This window comes from Colobus angolensis, unplaced genomic scaffold (genome assembly GCF_000951035.1).
Source record: "Colobus angolensis palliatus isolate OR3802 unplaced genomic scaffold, Cang.pa_1.0 Scaffold74, whole genome shotgun sequence".
Taxonomy (NCBI): Eukaryota; Metazoa; Chordata; class Mammalia; order Primates; family Cercopithecidae; genus Colobus; species Colobus angolensis.
The window spans coordinates 11,794,994-11,815,069 of NW_012121154.1; the positions used below are offsets into that span (position 1 = coordinate 11,794,994).

Here is a 20,076-nt window from a genome sequence, read left to right on the forward strand (position 1 = left end):
GTTGCTCAGATGCTTAGCTGTCACAACTCTTAAAGTCTACAGGGTGCAAGCCAAAAGTTTTAGATTAAGGCTAGAAATAGTCTTACCTCTGGGATTCCTGGTTATTAAGGACAAGGTTGGGGGGTGGGTGACAAAGGGGTTTGGGAAAGGGTAGAAGAATATCTTGCATTCATTGATAGCAAGCCAGGAGTTCACAGGTATTTTAGCTCATCCCTAGTTGCTAGAGTCTTTAAAGATCCAGCTTCATCCTGAAAATCTGCCGTAGTACAGGGAAGGGTGAAGGTAGGCAGAAGGGTCACTGGCAGAGTCCAGTTCATCCCTGACTGACCCTAACTTCAAGAGGCAACAACTCAAATTCTCAGAGGGAATGGGAGCACTTTAGATTAGCAATACACCAACACTGGTCTGATCCTAGTTGCTGTTGACAAGAGTGGACACTGAGTGTGCTCCTTGGTGTGGTGATTCTGAACATGAACCCAGAGGCGATTCCAAGCCTGGAATAAGAATAAGGCTGTCCTTGGGCATGACTCAAATAGAAAAGCTCTTTGAATCACATTTGAATCTGAGTCACCCACCAGTCTTTTCTTTGTCCCATAAAGGCAATTCAAACATTGAGGTATAAACCAGGCTTTTTGATTCTTAGCCTTCCCTTCTCAGCCACCTCCCATCTCAACCACCCCATGGAAACAGTAAGATTTCTTTCAGGCATTTATTTTAAAGGGAGACTACTTCATACAACCAGATTTTGGGGATTTGAGGGCTTAAGAGAGTTACTAGAAATTACTGTCAGTTCTTGCTGTAAAGCTATCTCTGCCCCTGGGACACATGGCCTGCCAAATGGCCCCATAAATCTGATTATTCTCCTTTCCTTTTTCTCCTTCCATGTTAAAATTCTTCTGATTTACCAGCAACTTCAGGAGAGTTAAAACAAATGAAACCTAACAGAAATTCTGACCCTCCACTGCCACCAATGCACTCATGATGCATCATCATGAACTGTATTTTTAGAGACTTGCAAGTGTTATATTGGGCTAGCCCATATTTAGGTCATCTTTGTCACCTCCTCCAAATCCCTCTGATATTTATTTTGAAGACCTTCTGAGAGTCTACAACCACACTTGCTAGAAATTCTTACTCACTTAAACTTACACGTCTCATGCTACTGTTTAATTCTGTTCTCTCTTGATTTTCAAAGCTCTGTCTGATGGACCTTGAAGTGTAATACATGAATTACATGCCTATAGAAAAAGCTGAATGGAAAATTCTGAAACTCATGCTTTTAGATCCTTTCCCAGTTTCAGCAGCAGCCCCTTCATTATCTTATGTGTCTCACACCCCTATTCCACTTTCTCCCCCTCCCTCTTCATGGAATCTCAAATCTTCAGACTATCAAATGAAAAGCATAGTTCACTTAGGGTATGACTCTTCTTCCATGGAATAGCCATTGATATAGCCAATTAGGTATAGACTTAGGGTCCAATTCTATCAGAATTCTCTCTGATAGAAATGCTCAGAAAATTCAGGGATCATATGGTTCAAAATGATTTCTTACCAAAACCCACTCCTACAATTAAGCATTCTGGTTTCATGGCTGGGGTTGGGAGGCAGTTACATGTTTCTTTATATCAGAATCAGAAGGAAACAAACAAACAAAAAAATAACCAACGGAAATAGGGAAATGCAGTTTGAAAAGTAGAAACTGTTGAAAGAGCAATAGAAAGACTGTTAAAAGGGAAAACATAAGCTAAGGAAACAGCACGAAGTGAGGTGTATAACAGCAATGCCATGTGAAAAAGGAATTCTATATGGGTAATTCGGCGATAAATTAGCCTGAAAACAGCTCTCTGGTTAGCTTTGGGTTGTAGGGGGAGATGAAAGTTCCCGGACAACTAACCATCTGCTGCGTCTTTTTGTACCCTTACCTCCCAGCTCAGCGCCTGGGCGCAGAGTAGCTGTCAATATTTGCATAGTAAGTGTAACACTGGCAGAACTACCCTGTTTTCAAACAAACTATAAAATTCTGTGACACAGTCCCTTCCAATCACACACAGGCCCAATCTATGGAAGGATTTATCGGGGAAACGACTTAAAGGAAAGTATGGGGCATCCACTAGCTACAGTTCAGCTGGCTGCCTGGGGGAAAAACGCAAAGAGGACGCAACCTCAGCTGTGCTTGATGTGAGACCACCCTTGAGGTTTGTCTTTTACATTATTGTCTGCCAGTCTCCTGCGCAACTTGTCTCCACCTGTCGACCTGAAGGCAATCGAGGAGTTAGCCAGGGGCAGTTCTGTGGTAACAAGAAAGACTCTTGGGGGCTGTACGCCTCCTCTCCCTTGGCGTTTCTTGCCTGCATCTGCCGCGCTGCCCCTCGTGCCTCTGCAAAGATGCAGAGGTCGAAGCACGTTGCTGTGCGGTGATGAAATGCTCCCTGAATCAGCCTTTCGAGCCCGGCCCCTCACACCCACCAGGATCCTGGGATTGCCTCTAGGATCCCTATGGGTGCTCCTGCCACCTTCTTAGACTACCCTCGCCCTCCTAATCCAGGCCCGCTTCTCTGGCTTGTGTCCACCCCTTGATGGGCGTTCCGGGGTCGCCGCGGTCCTCTGCGCCCCTGGGCACTGGCAGCGGGGAGGGAGGCGGGAAGCGGAGTGGAGGGCGCCCCAGGCTTGCGCGCCGCGGTGCTCCACGAGGGATTTGCCGCCCTCAGCTGCAGCAGCTGCAGCGGCGGCGGCGGGAACAGTGGTGGAGAGTGGTGAGGAGGGCCGGAGCCCGGGCCAGGAGGGAGGAAGGGAGGGGAGCCGGGAGGCTGTGCCAGGCGAGCCGGAGGGGTGCTCCGCGCTTCCCCGCCCTCCTTCCGGGAGCGAGAATGCAGACTCTGAAACTGGTGCTGCTGGGCTGAGGCGGAGGCAGGGGAGTTGCAGCGCGCGAGGCTCCGTGAGTGTGTCTCCTGCGCGCGGAGAGGCGGGGGAAGGCGGAGGACCAGGAGGAGGAGGAGGAGGAGGAGGGGGAGAATGCCCGGAGCCGCCGCCGCTGCCGCCGCCGCCGCCGCGATGCTCCCGGCTCAGGAGGCTGCCAAGCTGTACCACACCAACTATGTGCGGAACTCGCGGGCCATCGGCGTGCTGTGGGCCATCTTCACCATCTGCTTTGCCATCGTCAACGTGGTGTGCTTCATCCAGCCCTACTGGATAGGCGACGGCGTGGACACCCCGCAAGCCGGCTATTTCGGGCTCTTCCACTACTGCATCGGCAACGGCTTCTCCCGGGAGCTGACCTGCAGGGGCAGCTTCACGGACTTCTCCACGCTGCCCTCGGGCGCCTTCAAAGCCGCCTCCTTCTTTATCGGCCTCTCCATGATGCTTATCATTGCCTGCATCGTTTGCTTTACCCTCTTCTTCTTCTGCAACACGGCCACTGTGTACAAGATATGTGCCTGGATGCAGCTCACCTCCGGTGAGTGCGCGCTCACCTCCGCGGAGGCGGAGGACCCCGGGGCGCCCGATCCGGGGAGGGGCCAGAGTGGGAGGGACGGGGGCTGTGCGCGCCGTTGCTAGCCCAGCCGCCTAATCCGCTCAGGCGTCGAAGTGTGGGGGGGGCGGGAGCCCAGCGAGGCCGGAACCCCCGGGGTTCCCCAGCCCCGGCGCTGGTGCCTCGTCCCGGGGCTTTTGTGAGCCTCCCAAGTGTGGGGGACGCCACCCAGAGGGACGCGCCGGAGACAGGGCGGTTGTGGGGCCGAGTCCGCTCAGAACTAAGGTTGTGGGGCGGAGAAGTGGCCGCTTAAAGAGATGAGGCTGGGGGCCCGTGCTGAGGGACTAAGGAGGGACTAACAGGGCGAAGTGAAAAACGAATTTGGAGAGGTCGTATTGGAAGGAGCAGCCAGCCTGCCCTGCCCCTTGCTGCTGGGACTATTTCTGTCATTGATCCTGGGAATGGGGGCGAGGGGTGGTGGCTGGAGTGATACTGCTTCTCTCCGTCCCGGGCAGTTATATATGTTTTCTCCTCCATCTGGAGGTGAAGAGATATTAATTCTTCTCTCTTTTGGGTTTCCCCCTTGTAAGAAAAACGTAGCTTAGAACATTCTTTAGCAGTTCCTCAATGTCAAGTCTTCAGTTTGCCTCCTTGTCCGTGCAAAGGTCCTTCCATTTCATCTTTAAACAGAGAGAAAGCTTTAGTAAATCAAGATTCCTCAAAATCTCATTTTAGGAAAGTGGCTTTGGGGAAGTGGGCAGAGAGGAGAATCTGTTTCATTAGTATCTCTGATCACTCTTTGCCTGTGGATGATATTGTTGCCAGCTGGAGGCTATGAAAGTACTTTTTTTCTGTGCATCAAAGTTACTTTAAACCCAGAAAGAATGGGGTACATTTCCTGGTGACTTTGAAGAGTCCTGAAACAAAACTGACTCCTTACTGTACTTCCCCTGATGCCGACTGCCTCTCTGCCAGCCACCTTGGATGCCCTCCCTTCTAAAGTAAAGGGTCCAATGGTCCTGACACCTTTCTGTTCCAACATTGTTGACATCCTTTTGATTTTATGGATGGTCTGGTTGTAGAAGAACACTGAGTATCTTAGGCAGCTAAACTTATCATTTGCATTTTATTTTATTGTTCTCATTTTTAAGATGTTTCAAGATTTTGTCGTTTATTGTATTCCTGGGAAGGCTTTCTGGGGAGCAGGGATTCAATCCCTGAGTTTACCAGAGTATTGTAGGATGAGTAAATACTTAAAGGTGCTGGACAATAGCGTTAAGGTTCATAATCCTATACTGCTAGTTCGATAACGAAAGATGAAGCTTGTAGGAGACTACACTTGTGTGGAAGTACTTATTTCGTGTTTTGTCTCGCCTGATTTTGATTTGCCATATATTGTGAAAGTGTGTATGTGAAAAGCAAGAAATGAGCACCAGTGGAGACTCCCTGCTTTACACATACCATTATCGCCCTGAAATGTGAGTTCTGCGTCTCCTTCTGCACCCCCATCCCCAACTTTTTGTGGCACTCCCTCACTCTATGTTTTTATATATAATGTTAACTTTTATGGCCATTTCAAGCAGAATAACTGTACGATTTGGAATAGTTTCACGTATTGTGTCTGTTCTTGACACTTAGCTCTGGTTTGACTTTGAAGAGGACACACAAGATGCAGATGCTGTAGAAAAAGAATTGACCCTGCACAGCTAATTTTAATTTTTCTAAGTTAAATGACCTATTTAGACAGGTGATTCAAATTACATCGTTTTTCAAAGGTCTGAAAATACTTCGCAGGTGCTTTCTCACCAACATACTCTTCAATGTTTGATTGTTATGAGGTTCCATACTCCAACCCCCTGCTTTTTTAAAGGACAGAAAGAAAATGATCTTTGAGAAAGAAATACCAGCTTTGAAGTTAATACAAACTGCAACCATTACAAGGTTTATTTTATTTTTTTTCCTTTTCTCTTTCTGGAATAGAGCACACAAAGATTGTCTGTCCTGGAGTAGTGAAATATAATGTTGTTCTCAGGCATTTGACATCAATGTTTATCCTGTTTTCCATGTCGTGTAAAATGTGGGATAGTTTTTGTACTAAAGATGTAAGGACATTTACTTCATTTTGGAGAAGTCCAGATCCTTAAGTGACATACTTTTTAAAACATTTATGTGCAATTATTTGGTATTTTATTTCTAGGTAAACTATAGGACATGATTTTGTTCATTAGTGAAGTATATCAATAAAAGAATGGATTCTGATGACAGGTCAAATAAGAATCTGTCACTCATTCAGATTTTTAAGGAATAACATATAGAAGATATTTCTAAAGAATGTTACATTTAACATGGTTTTCAGGGTTTTTCTAAAAAAAATTAAGTCTCATGATGCTAACAAAAAAATTAACATCTATTGTAAGTTACTTTGAAACTTTAGTCTAGGCCTGGCTTAGTGGCTCATGCCTGTAATTTCAGCACTTTGGGAGGCTGAGGTGGGTGGATCATTTGAGGTCAGGAGTTCAAAACCAGCCTGGCCAACATGGTGAAACTCCATCTCTACTAAAAATACATAAATTAACCAGGCATGGTGGTGGGTACCTGTAATCCCAGCTATTTGGGAGGCTGAGGCAGGAGAATCTCTTGAGCTCAGGAGGTGGAGGCTGCAGTGAGCCGAGATTGTACCACTGCACGCTAGCCTGGGAAACAGAGTGAGACCCCATCTCAAAAAAAAAAAAAAAAAAAAAAAGTTTAGCCTTTAGACTGTTGCTTTTTAATGTTAAGTAGGCTTCTCCTCCCTATTGTTTGCCTGTACCTAGGCTAATCTCAAGTGTAATTTGCTAAATATGAAAGATGAGACCTTAATGTACTATTTGCTTATTCGAGACTGTTTATCCCTCATTGGAAATCAAATTATTCACTTGTGTATTTAGTTATCTAAGCATTTTTAATATACTAACATCCTGTATGTAGTCAGGTAGAATATAAAATCCTATTTCTTTTTCTTTCTTTTTTTTTTGAGATGGAGTCTCGCTCTGTCACCCAGGCTGGAGTGCGGTGGTGGGATCTCGGCTCACTGCAACCTCTGCCTCCTGAGTTCAAGCGATTCTCCTATTTCAGCTATTCTCCTATTTGAGTAGCTAAGGCTACAGGCATATGCCACCACACAAGGCTAATTTTGTGTATTTTTAGTAGAGACAAGGTTTCACCATGTTGGCCAGGCTGGTCTCGAACTCCTGACCTCAAGCAATCCACCTGCCATGGCCTCCCAAAGTGCTGGGATTATAGGCGTGAGCCGCTGCGCCCAGCCAAAATCCTATTTCAAGTGATACATTAAGATGATGAAACAGGAGACTTCTTGTGACATTACAATATAAAAAATTATTATTTTTATGATTCTGAATGATGAACCAGAAAAATTAATTTATTTATTGGACCTGAAAATGATGTTGCTCATTCATCTAGGTGTGTGAAGCACATTTAATTACACCTTACCCTCTCCTTCCTCACTCTAAGTCTTTATCAAACACAGTAGCGTGAAACTAGGAAGCACAGAATTGGAGTTAATATATCATACTGTCTTTGGATGTAATCCTGTATGTACAGACCATGTCTTATATAAAACCTGGAGACATAAAAATAATACATAAAATAAATAATGATAATAAGAGATATAAAACTTTCCTAAATCTGTAGAAAGGCAATTTCTTCAGAAGGAAAAAAAAGAGGGTTTTCTTCTTTCTGTGTGATTTCTCTGACACTAAAAGGAAAGGAGTAGATCTATAATTGGTCAAGCAGGGTAATAAAGTCCAAATTTTTAAAAAATCAGGATGGAAAGGGAATTTTCTTCCCCTGGGAACCTGATTTTCTGCTTCTATGTTCTTGTTCTCTTTAAGTCACTTGTTTCCGTTGGTTTCTGAGTCTACTAATAACCACATTTTATAAACCACGTTTTGTTTGTTCTAGTGACTATAAGCCATACCTTGAACTGTTTCCAGAAGCCCATGTGTTCACCATATTAGGCAAAATAAATCTTTTGTTTTCTTTTTCTTTTTTGTAAGCTGAAGTATTCAGGTGGAATTTAAGGTTTTGTAGACATTGGTCATGCATTTTTTGGTCAAAGGCAGCAGATGAGGAGAGATACTCGCTTTCATCTGTGGAGATGGGACACCTGATCCAGATTGGATTTTCTTATTAAGGAGAGATGAGGACAGAATGGGTTGTATTCCCCTGATTCCTCATCTGTATCATGCTGAGTGTACCAGCAAGAAGGGCCACCAAAATGGCAAGGCTTTATGGCAAAGCCTGGCCATGGCAAGGGGTAAAGGGTGAATTGTTTAGTCTGTTATCCCTAGCCTCCCAGATTTAGTTCTGCCAAATTCTTTTTACCCCGCTTGCTTTCTTAAATTTTATAACCTTGTCGTTTAGGTGAGATGAGAATCACCAAAGGTAATCACTGTATTTCTTAGCCTGCAAGAAGAGCCTTTGAAATGTTATACCATCCTATCTTGTGGCACCCTCCTGTTTTCTTATAGATCTCATTAGCATTTGAAATTACAGCACATTTCCATGTTTATTTAATTTCTGTCTTCTCTACTACACTGAAAGTTCCATAAGGCCTTGCCTGTTTTTCTTTATACAGCATAGAGGTCAAAAGCATGGAAACTGGAGTTAAAAGATGTGAGTGTGAAGCCTGGCTGTGGCACTTATGGACTGTGTGACCTGGGGAATTAATCTTTGCTCATCTGCAAATATGCGTATAATTGTACCTGTCAGGAGACTGTTGCAAAGACTAAATGAGCTAATGTATATACTTGGTGTCTGGTTTATAGTAAGCAGACTCTCTATGAGTGTTGGGTATGGTTGCTGTTGTTGTCTGGCTATTATTACTATATGCTGGCATATAGTAGTATGTGTATATCTGGCACATAGTAGCTATTCAGCAAATTTTTGTTGAGTTAATTAATTTAAAAAGAACGAATAATTAGGTGAAGAATGAAAGGAAAAAGGACTTTAAATGTCCCATATGTTGGGATGGGTGCAGTGGCTCACACCTGTAATCCCAGCACTTTGGGAGGCCAAGGCAGGCAGATCACCTGAGGTCAGGAGTTCGAGACTAGCCTGGCCAGCATGGTGAAACCTTGTCTCTACTAAAAATACAAAAACTAGCCAGGCACGGAGGCGTACACCTGTGATCCCAGCTACTCAGAAGGCTGAGGCAGGCGAATCACTTGAACCCAGGAGGCGGAGGTTACATTGAGCTGAGATCATGCCACTGCACTCCAGACTAGGCAGCAGAGTGAGACTCCATCTCAAAAAATAATAAAATAAAATAACTTTTCCATATGTTGTGGTGAGAAGTGAATGCTGTGTACTTTGAAAGTCATGATACTCATTTCTCAGTGGTGTGTGGCATCACTAGTAGTGACCACACTGAAAGAACTATTCCTTGTTCTTTGATGACAATGGTTGTGACTTGACACCCTAATTTGTGATGAGCTATTTGCCAAACAGAGGCTTTCTGATGTGTAGGTAATGATCTTTATTACAGCATTGGGAGATAATCATATCTGAGGCTTCAGCAAATTTTCCCTTACCATTTATTTTCTCATTAAAAATCCCCACGTCATCCAAAATGGAGGCTTTATGTAAAAATTAAGAGATTGGGTTTTCTTTCATAAAGAGCAGGGACTTGTTCTAGGTTGGATTTCCTTATGTACCTTCAGGAGCAATAAAGACAGGAAAAGACATATTTTCCAGGCTTTCCCACTTCTTACTTGGCATCAGTGCAGATGTGCTCTTCCTGGACTCCCATGGAGCCGGCCAAGCCCTCTCTGATAGAGTGATTCTGAATGTGCTGAGCTCTGATGGGGTGTTCTGAAGAGGGGACAAAACTGGGATGTACTCAGGTGTAGACTCAGTGCTCAGGACAATCTTCTGTCCTTACCATTTGGCTGGTGCTGAGCAGTATGAGAAAGTGAGTTCTTGCTCCAAAGTACTGCTTATGCATCCTAAGTTCAGTACCACGGAGTGACCCTAAAGAGAGGCTTTTCCTCTACCAGAGCATTTCAAATCTTCTCCCACATGTAGAGGAAAGGATGTGTACTGCTGGAGGGGGCAGTTTTTGTTTTCTAACAACAAAAATAAAAAAAGAATTTTTTGTTTGCCAAGACAAACTTACAAGAAAGTGATCTGGAATAATTTAGAAACATTTCCCTTATATGTAATGTGACAAGAAATGTGGCAATTGAAGAGATGTCACATATATTAAAATATATTAATGTGATGTCAAAACAAACAGTTTTTTTAAAAGTGAGATTTTAAGCAAACATCTGTGAAAAATAACCAGTCCCATATAACCCATACAATATATTGTTAGGAATTTTTTCTTGGTGCAAGGCTGCACATTTAACAACTTTTCCACCGTAAAAATATAATAAATTACTTCTATACTTCTGTAAGTAAATAATATAGTAAAAGTCTAACCAAAATGTGCTATCAGAGGCTTAATATGAAAACACCTATTTGGTAATTTTTGTTTGGCATGTTGCTACCACCCAGGAAAGAGAATCCAGATGGCTAGGCTAGTATATTGCACTGTAGGTACATACCTCAGAAATCTTTCAAAGGGAGTAAAATGAAAAAAATAAAGAAAGAACAGAAAAGCATATAGCTAGAGTGCTAGAGTTCCAGTATGTGGCTCAGTGCACTTCTGTGTGTGATATAAGGAGATAAACTATGGGGAGAGGAGTAGAGAGAATTTTGGATCACATTGGCACAAAGCAAATAACGCTCTAGGAGAATTCTACTTTGAGGGCTTGATCTCATAATAACTGGGCTAGTTTTAAAGTGTAATTTCCGTAATATATTTGAACTTTAGGAGTCAGCACCAGCTTTAATTAATGTGAATTTTCCTTATTGTAATGAGTCAACTGGAATTTTTATTTGATATGAGGAAAAATCAAGGAGCTGACCTTTATTCTTTTTTTTTTTTTGAGACAAAGTCTCGCTCTGTCACCCAGGCTGGAGTGCAGTGGTGCAATCTTAGCTCACTGCAACCTCCACTTCCTGGGTTCACACCATTCTCCTGCCTCAACCTCCCGAGTAGCTGGGACTACAGGTGCCCATCACCACGCCCAGCTAATTTTTTTATATTTTTAGTAGAGACGAGGTTTCACCATGTTAGCCAGGACGGTCTCGATCTCCTGACCTCGTGATCTGCCCACTTTGGCCTTCCAGAGTGCTGGGATTACAGGCATGAGCTACCGTGATCTGCCCACTTTGGCCTTCCAGAGTGCTGGGATTACAGGCATGAGCTACTGTACCCGGCCGACCTTTATTCTTAATAACAAAAAGAAGATAGTATAATGATGGAGAGCAAGAGGCTGCTTCATATAGCAAATAGTAGATAAGTTATTTGATGACTTAAACATAATGCTGTTATAAAAAGTCACTGAGGCATTTGAAAAACAGAAATAATCTCCCTCAGCATCCTAAATGTTTACATAACTAATAACGTAATTAAAGACATAAGTGCTCAAATTATGGCTGCAGTTCTATGATACTCCCACTGCACAAGATCCTGGTACTATTCATAGTTTAAATTGTCCTAACTATAATCTTGAGTGCATATCTCACCTTTTTCGCAAAAAAAAACAAAATAAACAAACAAACAAAAAACAGAAAAATAAGTGGTTTGCAAGGGGAAGATAAGTACTTTTTCCACCAATATAGACATGAACCATATCTGACTACTATTGGGTAGAATGAAAGAAGAAAGCAAACCTTTTGGAAATAGAGTTGCTGGCATAGAATCGCCATATTTGAGTTCTGATATCTTCCCCACCCTAATGAAACCAAGGGCTGCAGCAGGGTAGGGGCTGCTATGTGTGCTCAACAGGAAGAAAGATCCTAAATGATTGTCTGAGTGAAGTTGATCTTCTAATTGCATGAAATTTTAAGATTTATCAATGAAAATTTAAGACTTATCAATGAAAGGGCTTAAGTAGAAGGGCAGTGAAAAATAATGGGATAAATGAAAAATAGTTGTAGATCTGAAAAGAGGCCCTAACTCAGAAGCAGACCTGCACAACCTAACTAATCAAGGGAGTTTTCCACATTCTTTGCCCTGTTAGAGAACAATGGCAGATAGGATTTTGAAGGGGATTCAACTTTAGCTTTCGTACAGAATGCATCACAGACGCATTTATTTAAGTGTTTGTAGACTCCTTCTGGAAGTAGTCTGGAGGGAATGTTTTCTGCATGGCCCTTAGTTGGTTTCAGTGAAGATCAAGAGTGAGGTGCTGCAAAATCAAAATGGGAAATGTGTATTATAATTGACAGAAGGCTCAGTATTAAACAAACAACAACAACAACAAAACAACAACAAAAACAGCCAAACAATCCAGCTGTGAAGAATGGCAGGGATAGTGACACCAAAAGTAAATGAAGTATGAATAGTAAAGAGACAATGAAATTCAAGGTTAGAAAACCTGTGGAATTTTGTAACATCAAATGCCTATTGAATTTGATACAATAAATGGCTTAAAAATGTATTGGCACAGGATAAGCAGAGAGCTAGAATATGTCATATGGTGCAGAGCTGTGTGCAAATTCCAGTTTTTAAGAAAGAAAAATTATGGCTTCACCCCTAATCAAGGAATTATAATAGACTCTAAAATCAAGCTATTTAAAGGGAGAGATACTAGATGTATGGCAGGTGGAAATAAGGAGAAAGGTTAAAATAAGGCAATGTAAGAAAGAATAGGCCATTGTAAAATTTGATGAAAAGCATTTCTATAGTTTCTCTTTGGAAACCTAGTTATAAATTGTGAGTTTAAATTGATTTCTGTAGTATAATGCCTTTAATGGGGAAAGGGTACTTACAGTGAACATTTGGGTAAATACATTTACAGAACATTTTAAGAACATGTATAATTACAAACTAGACTAATTGAATTCAACCAAAATTCAAATGATTAATAGCCAGCGATATTGTGGATCTGTGTGATGCCAAATGTGAGTTAACTGAATATCAACATTTTAACCAGTTGACTGGACAAAACATAGTACTGACCACTTGATATTTTATAAAAACCTTCATAGAGAAAGGAATGCTCTACTGTAGTGTTTTAAAAACCATGGTTGATGACCTTTTAATGGTCATAATATCAGTTTGTAGATAATCAACATTAGAACTTGGATTAAAACAGAGTAGAAAATACTAATGCAAGGCATATAAGAAGGGTCTTATGAAACTTTTATTTTCTAAATTCATTTACATATTTACACACGCGTGTGGACTAGGTTGCACCGTAAAATGTATTACTTACTGTAGGCTGTAATCACAATGTTTGAACAATACTATTCCAGAGAAAAGATGATTTAGTGTGAATTTAGGAAAATAATCATCTCTTCTTTGGAAAATTGTGGAAGATTTATACAAGTTATTCATAGCTAATTTTGTATTAGAAAATAGGTTAGATAAAACATACTTAACCTAAGCAATTCGAGACTTTTTTCCTTTGGTTTTATTTTCTCACCTCCATTTATGACTTTTATTGCTAATGTATCCCCAATTAAATTGTGGGTTGATTGAAAATTAGACTTATTTTCAATCAAAATCCAGATGTGATTTGATTGACTTTATGTGCTGTAAAAAATGACATGGCCCACCTCTGAGAAATAATATGGCTCAAAAACCATTTAACAAAGGTATATAACCTTGTGTCAGGTAGATATAGACGCATAGGCTTTTGAATGTTGGACCGATATTAAAAATCATTTAACATAATCTTCTCATTTTCTTGATTAAGAAATAATAATGGCCGGGCATGGTGGCTCACGCCTGTAATCTCAGCACTTTGGGAGGCCGAGGTCGGTGGATCACCTGAGGTCAGGCGTTCAAGACCAGCCTGACCAACATGGTGAAACCTGTCTCTACTAAAAAGACAAAAATTAGTCAGGCGTGATGGCAGGCACCTGTAATCCCAGCTACTCGGGAGGCTGAGGTAGGAGAATCGCTTGAACCCAGGAGGTGGAGGTTGCAGTGAGACAAGATGTTGCCATTGCACTTCACCCTGGGCAACAAGAGCAAAACTCCATCTTAAAAAAAAAAAAAAAAGAAGAAGAAAAGAAATAATAATAGTAAATACTAGCTACCGCTTGCAAAAACCTTTAGTTTAACCCTCATAACAATCCTACAAGGTTTGTATTATTATACCCATTTTGCAGATGAAGAAATTGAGGCTTAAAAAATTACTCAAAAGAACTTGTTCAAGGTCATAGAGACAATAAGTAGTTTGAGCCAAAATCAGACTCTTTCCCTGGCCTACAGCATGTTTCCACTAAGTCTGAGAGAAATTCAGAGTCTTGCCAAAAGAATACCTTGGAAAAATTGAGATCAACACGCATCTGATTCCCACTGCAGTTCCATTCTACCACTTTATTTTGCCACCCAGTGTAACGTCCATTTGTTTAGTGTAAGTCTTCAATATGCATTTTCACCATTCTGTATCACCATGCAAGGAAGGAGCTGCTCTTTACAGGGGAAATAATTACGTATTTACCAGAATTTCCTCTTCAAGCATACTTATGTGTGATGAGCTAGGCTTCATTTTTCATTTCTCTAACCTAGAGTCTGCGGTGGTTCTTTTCCCCTAATGCCCCCTCGGTTACACCTCTGAGATTATTGCCATTAATCTTAGACTGTGAATTCCTACAGGACTAGAGCAGCATCCACATTATTGGCTCCATGTCATCCAGTTTTGCCCTAAATTAAATGCAGAGATGTTCTTAATAGATTTACTTATTGATGGTGGTGGTGAAGATGGACACAGTTGCTAAGGCACAGACACAGTTCCAGAGAAGGTAATAATAGACTTGAGCAGTTTCTGGGGGGATCAGGGTGAGGAAGGGAAGCTAGTGTGTGGTCAATATTTGCATCTTGACCTGTCATCTTATTGGCTGGATGACTTTGGGTAAGTCATCTAACTATTTTTGACTTTTCATTTTCTTGACTTAATTTTTCTAAGGCTTATACAATTCTATTCCAGATTTTTAAAAAAGGAGATTGCAAGTTATAGACATTTAAAAAATAACATCTGCTAACCAAATGTTGCTGTGTATTTACCAAGAAAGTAAATGTTAGGCAAACCATCAAGGATAGAGTGAAATTAAAGCAGAAAGAAAATAAAGAAAAACCAGAAAGACAAGTAGGCATCTAAAGTTAAATTTTCTCAGTCTAATGAAACTTTAAATAAAATCTCTTTTCTTTATCCCTAGGATTATTGAATTAATGCACATGAAACACTTAAAATTGTACCTAGAATATAGTAAGCACTCAAAAAAATGTTAGCTATGATTACTGTTACTACTACTACTACTACTACTACTAAAGAGATCAGGGCTAGAGGCATGGTTAGTGTTTACAAAATTTAGTAAACAGAAAAATTGAACTTACAATGTACTACCTAATGAAGGCAATTGAGTAGCACAATTTGTGTATGCTGGATGTACTTTGTTTTGAGATTAAGAAAATGGTTACGAGCATTTTTAGTAAACTGCACGGTGTTATAAAAATGCTATTGTGATCCTTATAATGAATTGTATGCATTACTAACAAAACAACAAGTTCAGTTAAGAGTTTAATTTTGTGTTAACAGGACTAGCTCTTCCATTTTATTTGTCTGGAGTAATGACTCAAAATAATAGGAATGTATTTTGGAGATCATTTTGAACTGTTTGATAACTGCAACTAAACAAACTTAAAAAAAGGAAGCCATGTTTTGAAGGATGCGTGGCAAGACAGTTTTTAAATTGTGTTAAGACCTGAACATTTAGTCATTCTTACTAAGTTCCTCCAAATGATAGAGAAATATTATCAGCGGTTACCCAAATTATTTCCTCTTCACAGTTATTGAAAGCAAAATTGAATATTCTCCATCTCTAATAACATCAGGAACAAATTAGAAATAGCATTTTCCTCTGCTCTTGAAAATGTAACTATAATACATTGAAAATGAGGTTTCTCAATCCCTCATCTGTGAATCTTTACTGTTTTCCTAAGCAAAGAAGGTAGTGATTTAAAATTTTCAGATTTATGCTCAAATGAAGGTTATGTTGTTCTGTTTTCATTAACATGTTAAGTCCTTGTATTTCTTTAGCTTTTCTAAAGAAAGTAAAAAAGCAGCCACAACATTGCTTCTTATAAATGTTCCAAAGTCATTAGTTTTAAAGTCATCAATTTATTATAAAATCAGACTATCAAGTTTGCTGTGACTACATCTATGACTATGATCCAAACTACTGGATTAAACAATCAGCAAAGGAACATTCTCTGCTTTACATATTCATCCAAATTCCTTTTGTGGTGACTATTTAGAGCTGATTTTGACAAGAGAACTTACTAAATAAGCTTGTTTGACCAGACTGTTTTTGGAGATGCCAGTGAGCATCACTGAGCAGTCTTGAAGGCCATGGTGAATAGTTCTACTCTTCCAGACCTCTCAGTCTTTGGAAGGGCTTTCCAGTAAGATGAGCTAGGATGGGGAAATGGGTCAGGATTCACCATCCCCAGTTCACTTTGCTGAAGACCCCTCCATTGTCGGCAGGATGGGCTCTAGAGGGAGCTCCAGCCCTGTCATCTTGTACTTCTCAGAACTTTGCCTTTTACAGGGTCAGGTCCAGAGTCATTTTCTCCTTGACACTGCCTGTAGGATGATATTCTAGAGGACGGAGGGTAGAGGATAAAATATGACGGTTGAAAAAGAATAAGAAAAAGGACTTATCAAAAAACATAGAGTAGAAGAGAAAACTCCTTTACCTACAAGGGAAAAGCCAGCTCCTCCTGAATATTTCTGCAGCCCCTTGCCTTAATATAAAATGCTTTGAAATCCCTCTCTATAATTTATCTGACCTTTGAAGAAGCTGCTGTGACTTCCAGTGGCCTCGTCTTTTGGAGAACTCATTGGTATGGTCATCCCCATCAGGACATTTTGGTTGTTGTTTCTTAGACTGGAGATGGATGCATGGAAATGACCTGATTAGGTCCCTGGATACTTCAAAAGAAATTGAGGAATTCAGAACTGTAAGATTCTTAACAGCCATTTGGTCTTGGTGGTCATGAGCTATGCATTATAGTTATGTCACTGCAGGCAGGTGCCTGAACTTGTTTTGAAAATTTAAAAAGTAGGATTGGAAATCCCATTTCTTGGGAAACTTTAGGGACTTTTCAGAATTTAAAAAATAATGTTTAAGATAACTCAGAACATGGACCGCAGTCATAGGCAAATAATGCTTCACAAAATAAGAATGAAAAACTGGGCACCTAATTTAATTACTGGTTCCTACCTACATATTCCAGTCTCCATTTCCTTAGATAAAACGAAAGAAAAGGAAAGGAATGAGTTCCTGTTATACCCACAAATAGCATTATTCACTGAACACCACTCAAAGGAGACACAAATTCTCAAGCTGGTTCCTATTTTATCTCTTTAGGATACTGAAGTGCAGAAAGTTCTTTAGAGGAAAATTTTCAAAAAGCACACTTCCCTTCTCTAAATCAATACTTTTTTCCATCTTATACTCAGAGAGCATTCTTTTTCATCCTCACCAGAATTTTCCCTCATTAGCCCCAATGCCCTGCTATGGCCCCAGTACCCACTAAAGTGTCTGTGTGTGAACAAACCAAGTAGAACATTTGAAACTGTACTGATAGTGCAATTTAATTCAGCATGCTAGCACTACTGTGGGAATGCTTAGGATGTTTTGGCCACATGTCGTGTGCAGAGAACAAAGGAGAAAATTCTACAATCAATATGAGTTTGCATTTCATAAGGGCTGTTCCCTTATTTTGCATATTATTAAAGAATTGATTTTTTTTTTGCAAAGTCTCTAGAAGCCAACCAAATGATTGTGAGAGGTGGTCCCTATACACTAAAGTTTTAATTATAATAGAGCTATTCAAGAAATGGAATGAGTCTCACTTATAATTCTTCGTCTCCAAGTATCATGATGCCATGAGCAGTTCATTTGAAATTTTTCCCCAAATATGTTGAAGTATTTTCCAAGTTAAGTGTAGAAATGTGATTTATAAGAAGCCAAAGGCTGGATGTGGTGACTCATGCCTGTAATCCCAGCACTTTGGGAGGCTGAGGAGGGCAGATCATGAAGTTAGGAGTTCGAGACCAGCCTGGCCAACATCGTGAAACCCAGTCTCTACTAAAAATACAAAACTTAGCCGAGCATGGTGGTGCATGCCTGTAGTCCCAGGTACTTGGGAGGCTGAGGCAGAAGAATCGCTTGAACCTGTGAGGTGGAGGTTGAGGTGAGCCGAGATCACACCACTGCACTCCAGCCTGGGCAACAGAGCGAGACTCCGTCTCAAAAAAAAAAAAAAAAGCCAAGCTTGAATTTATACAATGAAAGAGAAGGTGATTTAAATACCTGTTGTAGTTATAAATGTCATTTAGCCTAGCCATCAGTTTGGTTTTGTCTCACACTTGCAAAATGAACCATTGTTTCACTTCATCTGCCTCATGTTATGAATAATATATTTTACATTTGTGTGTGTGTGTGGTTTACAAAAACCATACTAAAGCGACCATTTGTATACCTGCTACCCACTCCCCTGATTACATCCCCTCTCACCCAGAAGTAGCCATTTTCTTAAGTCTTGAGTTTAGTGTTTATTACCTTACATTTTCTTATAGCTTTATCACTGATGTACACATTCCTGGGTAGCATATTGTTTAATTTTGTCTGTTTCTGTTTTTAAATGAAATGCTTTTAATATTTCACCATTTAGAATGACATATGCTGTAGATTTTTATTTTTGCAAATACTAATTAGGTTAAAGAAGCCCCCTTATATTCCTACATTGATAAGTTTTTAAATTGTGAATGTAAGTTGAATTTTATTGAATGCATTTCCTGCATCTGTTGAAATGATCAAATTACTTTTCCAAATTAATATATATTGACAAGATAATTATAATTCTGGATTTTCTAATATTGGAGTAATTGTGCATTTAAAAAGTGAAACCAAATTTGCCATATATCATGAGATTATATTGCTAATATTTTGTATATTATTTTTATTTTTAATTTTTTTGTTTCAGTAGCTTTTGGGGCACAAGTGGTTGTTGCTAACCTGGATGAATGGTATAGTGGTGAAATCTGAGATTTTAGAGCACCTGTAGCCTGAGTTGTCTGCATTGTGCCCAATGTGTAGTTTTTAAATCCCCAGTCCCACTTCCACCCTCCCCCTTCTGAATCTCCAAAGACTATCATATCACTCTGTTTGCCTTTACGTAGCCATAGCTTAGCTCCCACTTAAAAGTGAAAACATACAGTATTTGGTTTTCCATTTCTGAGTTACTTCACTTAGAATAATGGCCTCCAGCTTCATCCAAGTTGCTGCAAAAGACATTATTTCATTCTTTTTTATGGCTGAATAGTATTCCACGCTGTATATATGCCACATTTTCTTCAGCCACGCATAAATTGATGGCACTTAGGCTGGTTCCATAGCTTTGCAATTGTGAATTTTGCTACAAGAAACATATGCATGCAAGTGTCTTTTTGGTGTAATGACTTATTTTCCTTTGGATAGCTACCCAGTAATGGGATTGCTGGATCAAATGGTAGATCTACTTTATAATTTTTTAAAGTATTTTCATGAGTAAAGTTGGTCTTTTTTTGTTTCCTTTGTCATACTGTCTTTACCTAGTTTGGATAAGAGTGTTATATAAGATTCATGAAAGCTGAGAAGTCTCTCTCTTTTTCTGTCTTTGAGAAAAAATTTTGTGTATGAATCAAATGATCTGTTTTTGGAATGTTTAATAGAATTCTTGCATAAAACTGAGCCTTGTGTTTCTTTATGGAGGGATTTTTATACTACTATTACATTTCTTTAATTGTTATAGACTCATCTAAGCTTTTTATTTCATCTTGAGTCAGTTTGTAAAGATATATTTTCCTAAGAATTTGTCCAATTATTTTATCTAAATTTTCAAATTTGTTGGCATAAAGCTACTCCTAATATATTCACGTAATAGTATAAGGGTTGCTTGTGTATTCTCTGTTTTCTTTAGCTCAATGTTGCCAACGTTTTGTTATTGTCTTTTTAAAAGAACCAGCTTTAACTTTGTTGATTTTCTCCATTACATTCTTCTGTCCTCTAACATTCATTTTTGCTTTTTAAAATATTTCCATTTTCTATTTTCTTTGGTTTGTTCTCTCGTTCCTTTTCTAAATTTTAATTTGGTTACCAAGTTTGTTAATTTTTTAGCCACTACAACTTTTATGGGAAAACAACCCATAAAATAGGTTGTCTATACTGAGATTTTTGAAAAGGTTATTATTATAAGTTTTGAGCAAGAATTGCCTGCAACCATTATAAGCATCATATAAAATGACAAAATTCTATGTTCATTACAAAAAGCTCAAGTTACTTGTTAAAATATTTACAAATATTTCTGTGGCATGGTTTATACAAATTACATATACTTTTTATTGAAGTTATGTTCAATATATTTTTAATATTTAGTACTTTATATTCAATTTTTTTCTTATGTTACATGACGTAAATATAATAAATGGCTTTACAAAGTT

The 20,076-nt window shown here is 39.7% G+C and overlaps 1 protein-coding gene across 2 annotated transcripts in view; it reads left to right on the forward strand.

Moving 5' to 3' along the window:
• The first annotated feature begins 2,897 nt into the window (after window positions 1-2,897).
• LHFPL3 (lipoma HMGIC fusion partner-like 3) overlaps window positions 2,898-20,076 on the forward strand; it is a 568,449-nt gene continuing 551,270 nt past the window's right edge. The window contains exon 1 of one of the 2 annotated variants that reach the window (XM_011927753.1): window positions 2,898-3,454. In XM_011927753.1, the coding sequence (XP_011783143.1) occupies window positions 3,013-3,454 (442 nt within the window). In that variant the 5' untranslated portion in view covers window positions 2,898-3,012. The remainder of the gene's footprint in view (window positions 3,455-20,076) is intronic. The other variant, XM_011927754.1, reaches the window with a different exon arrangement.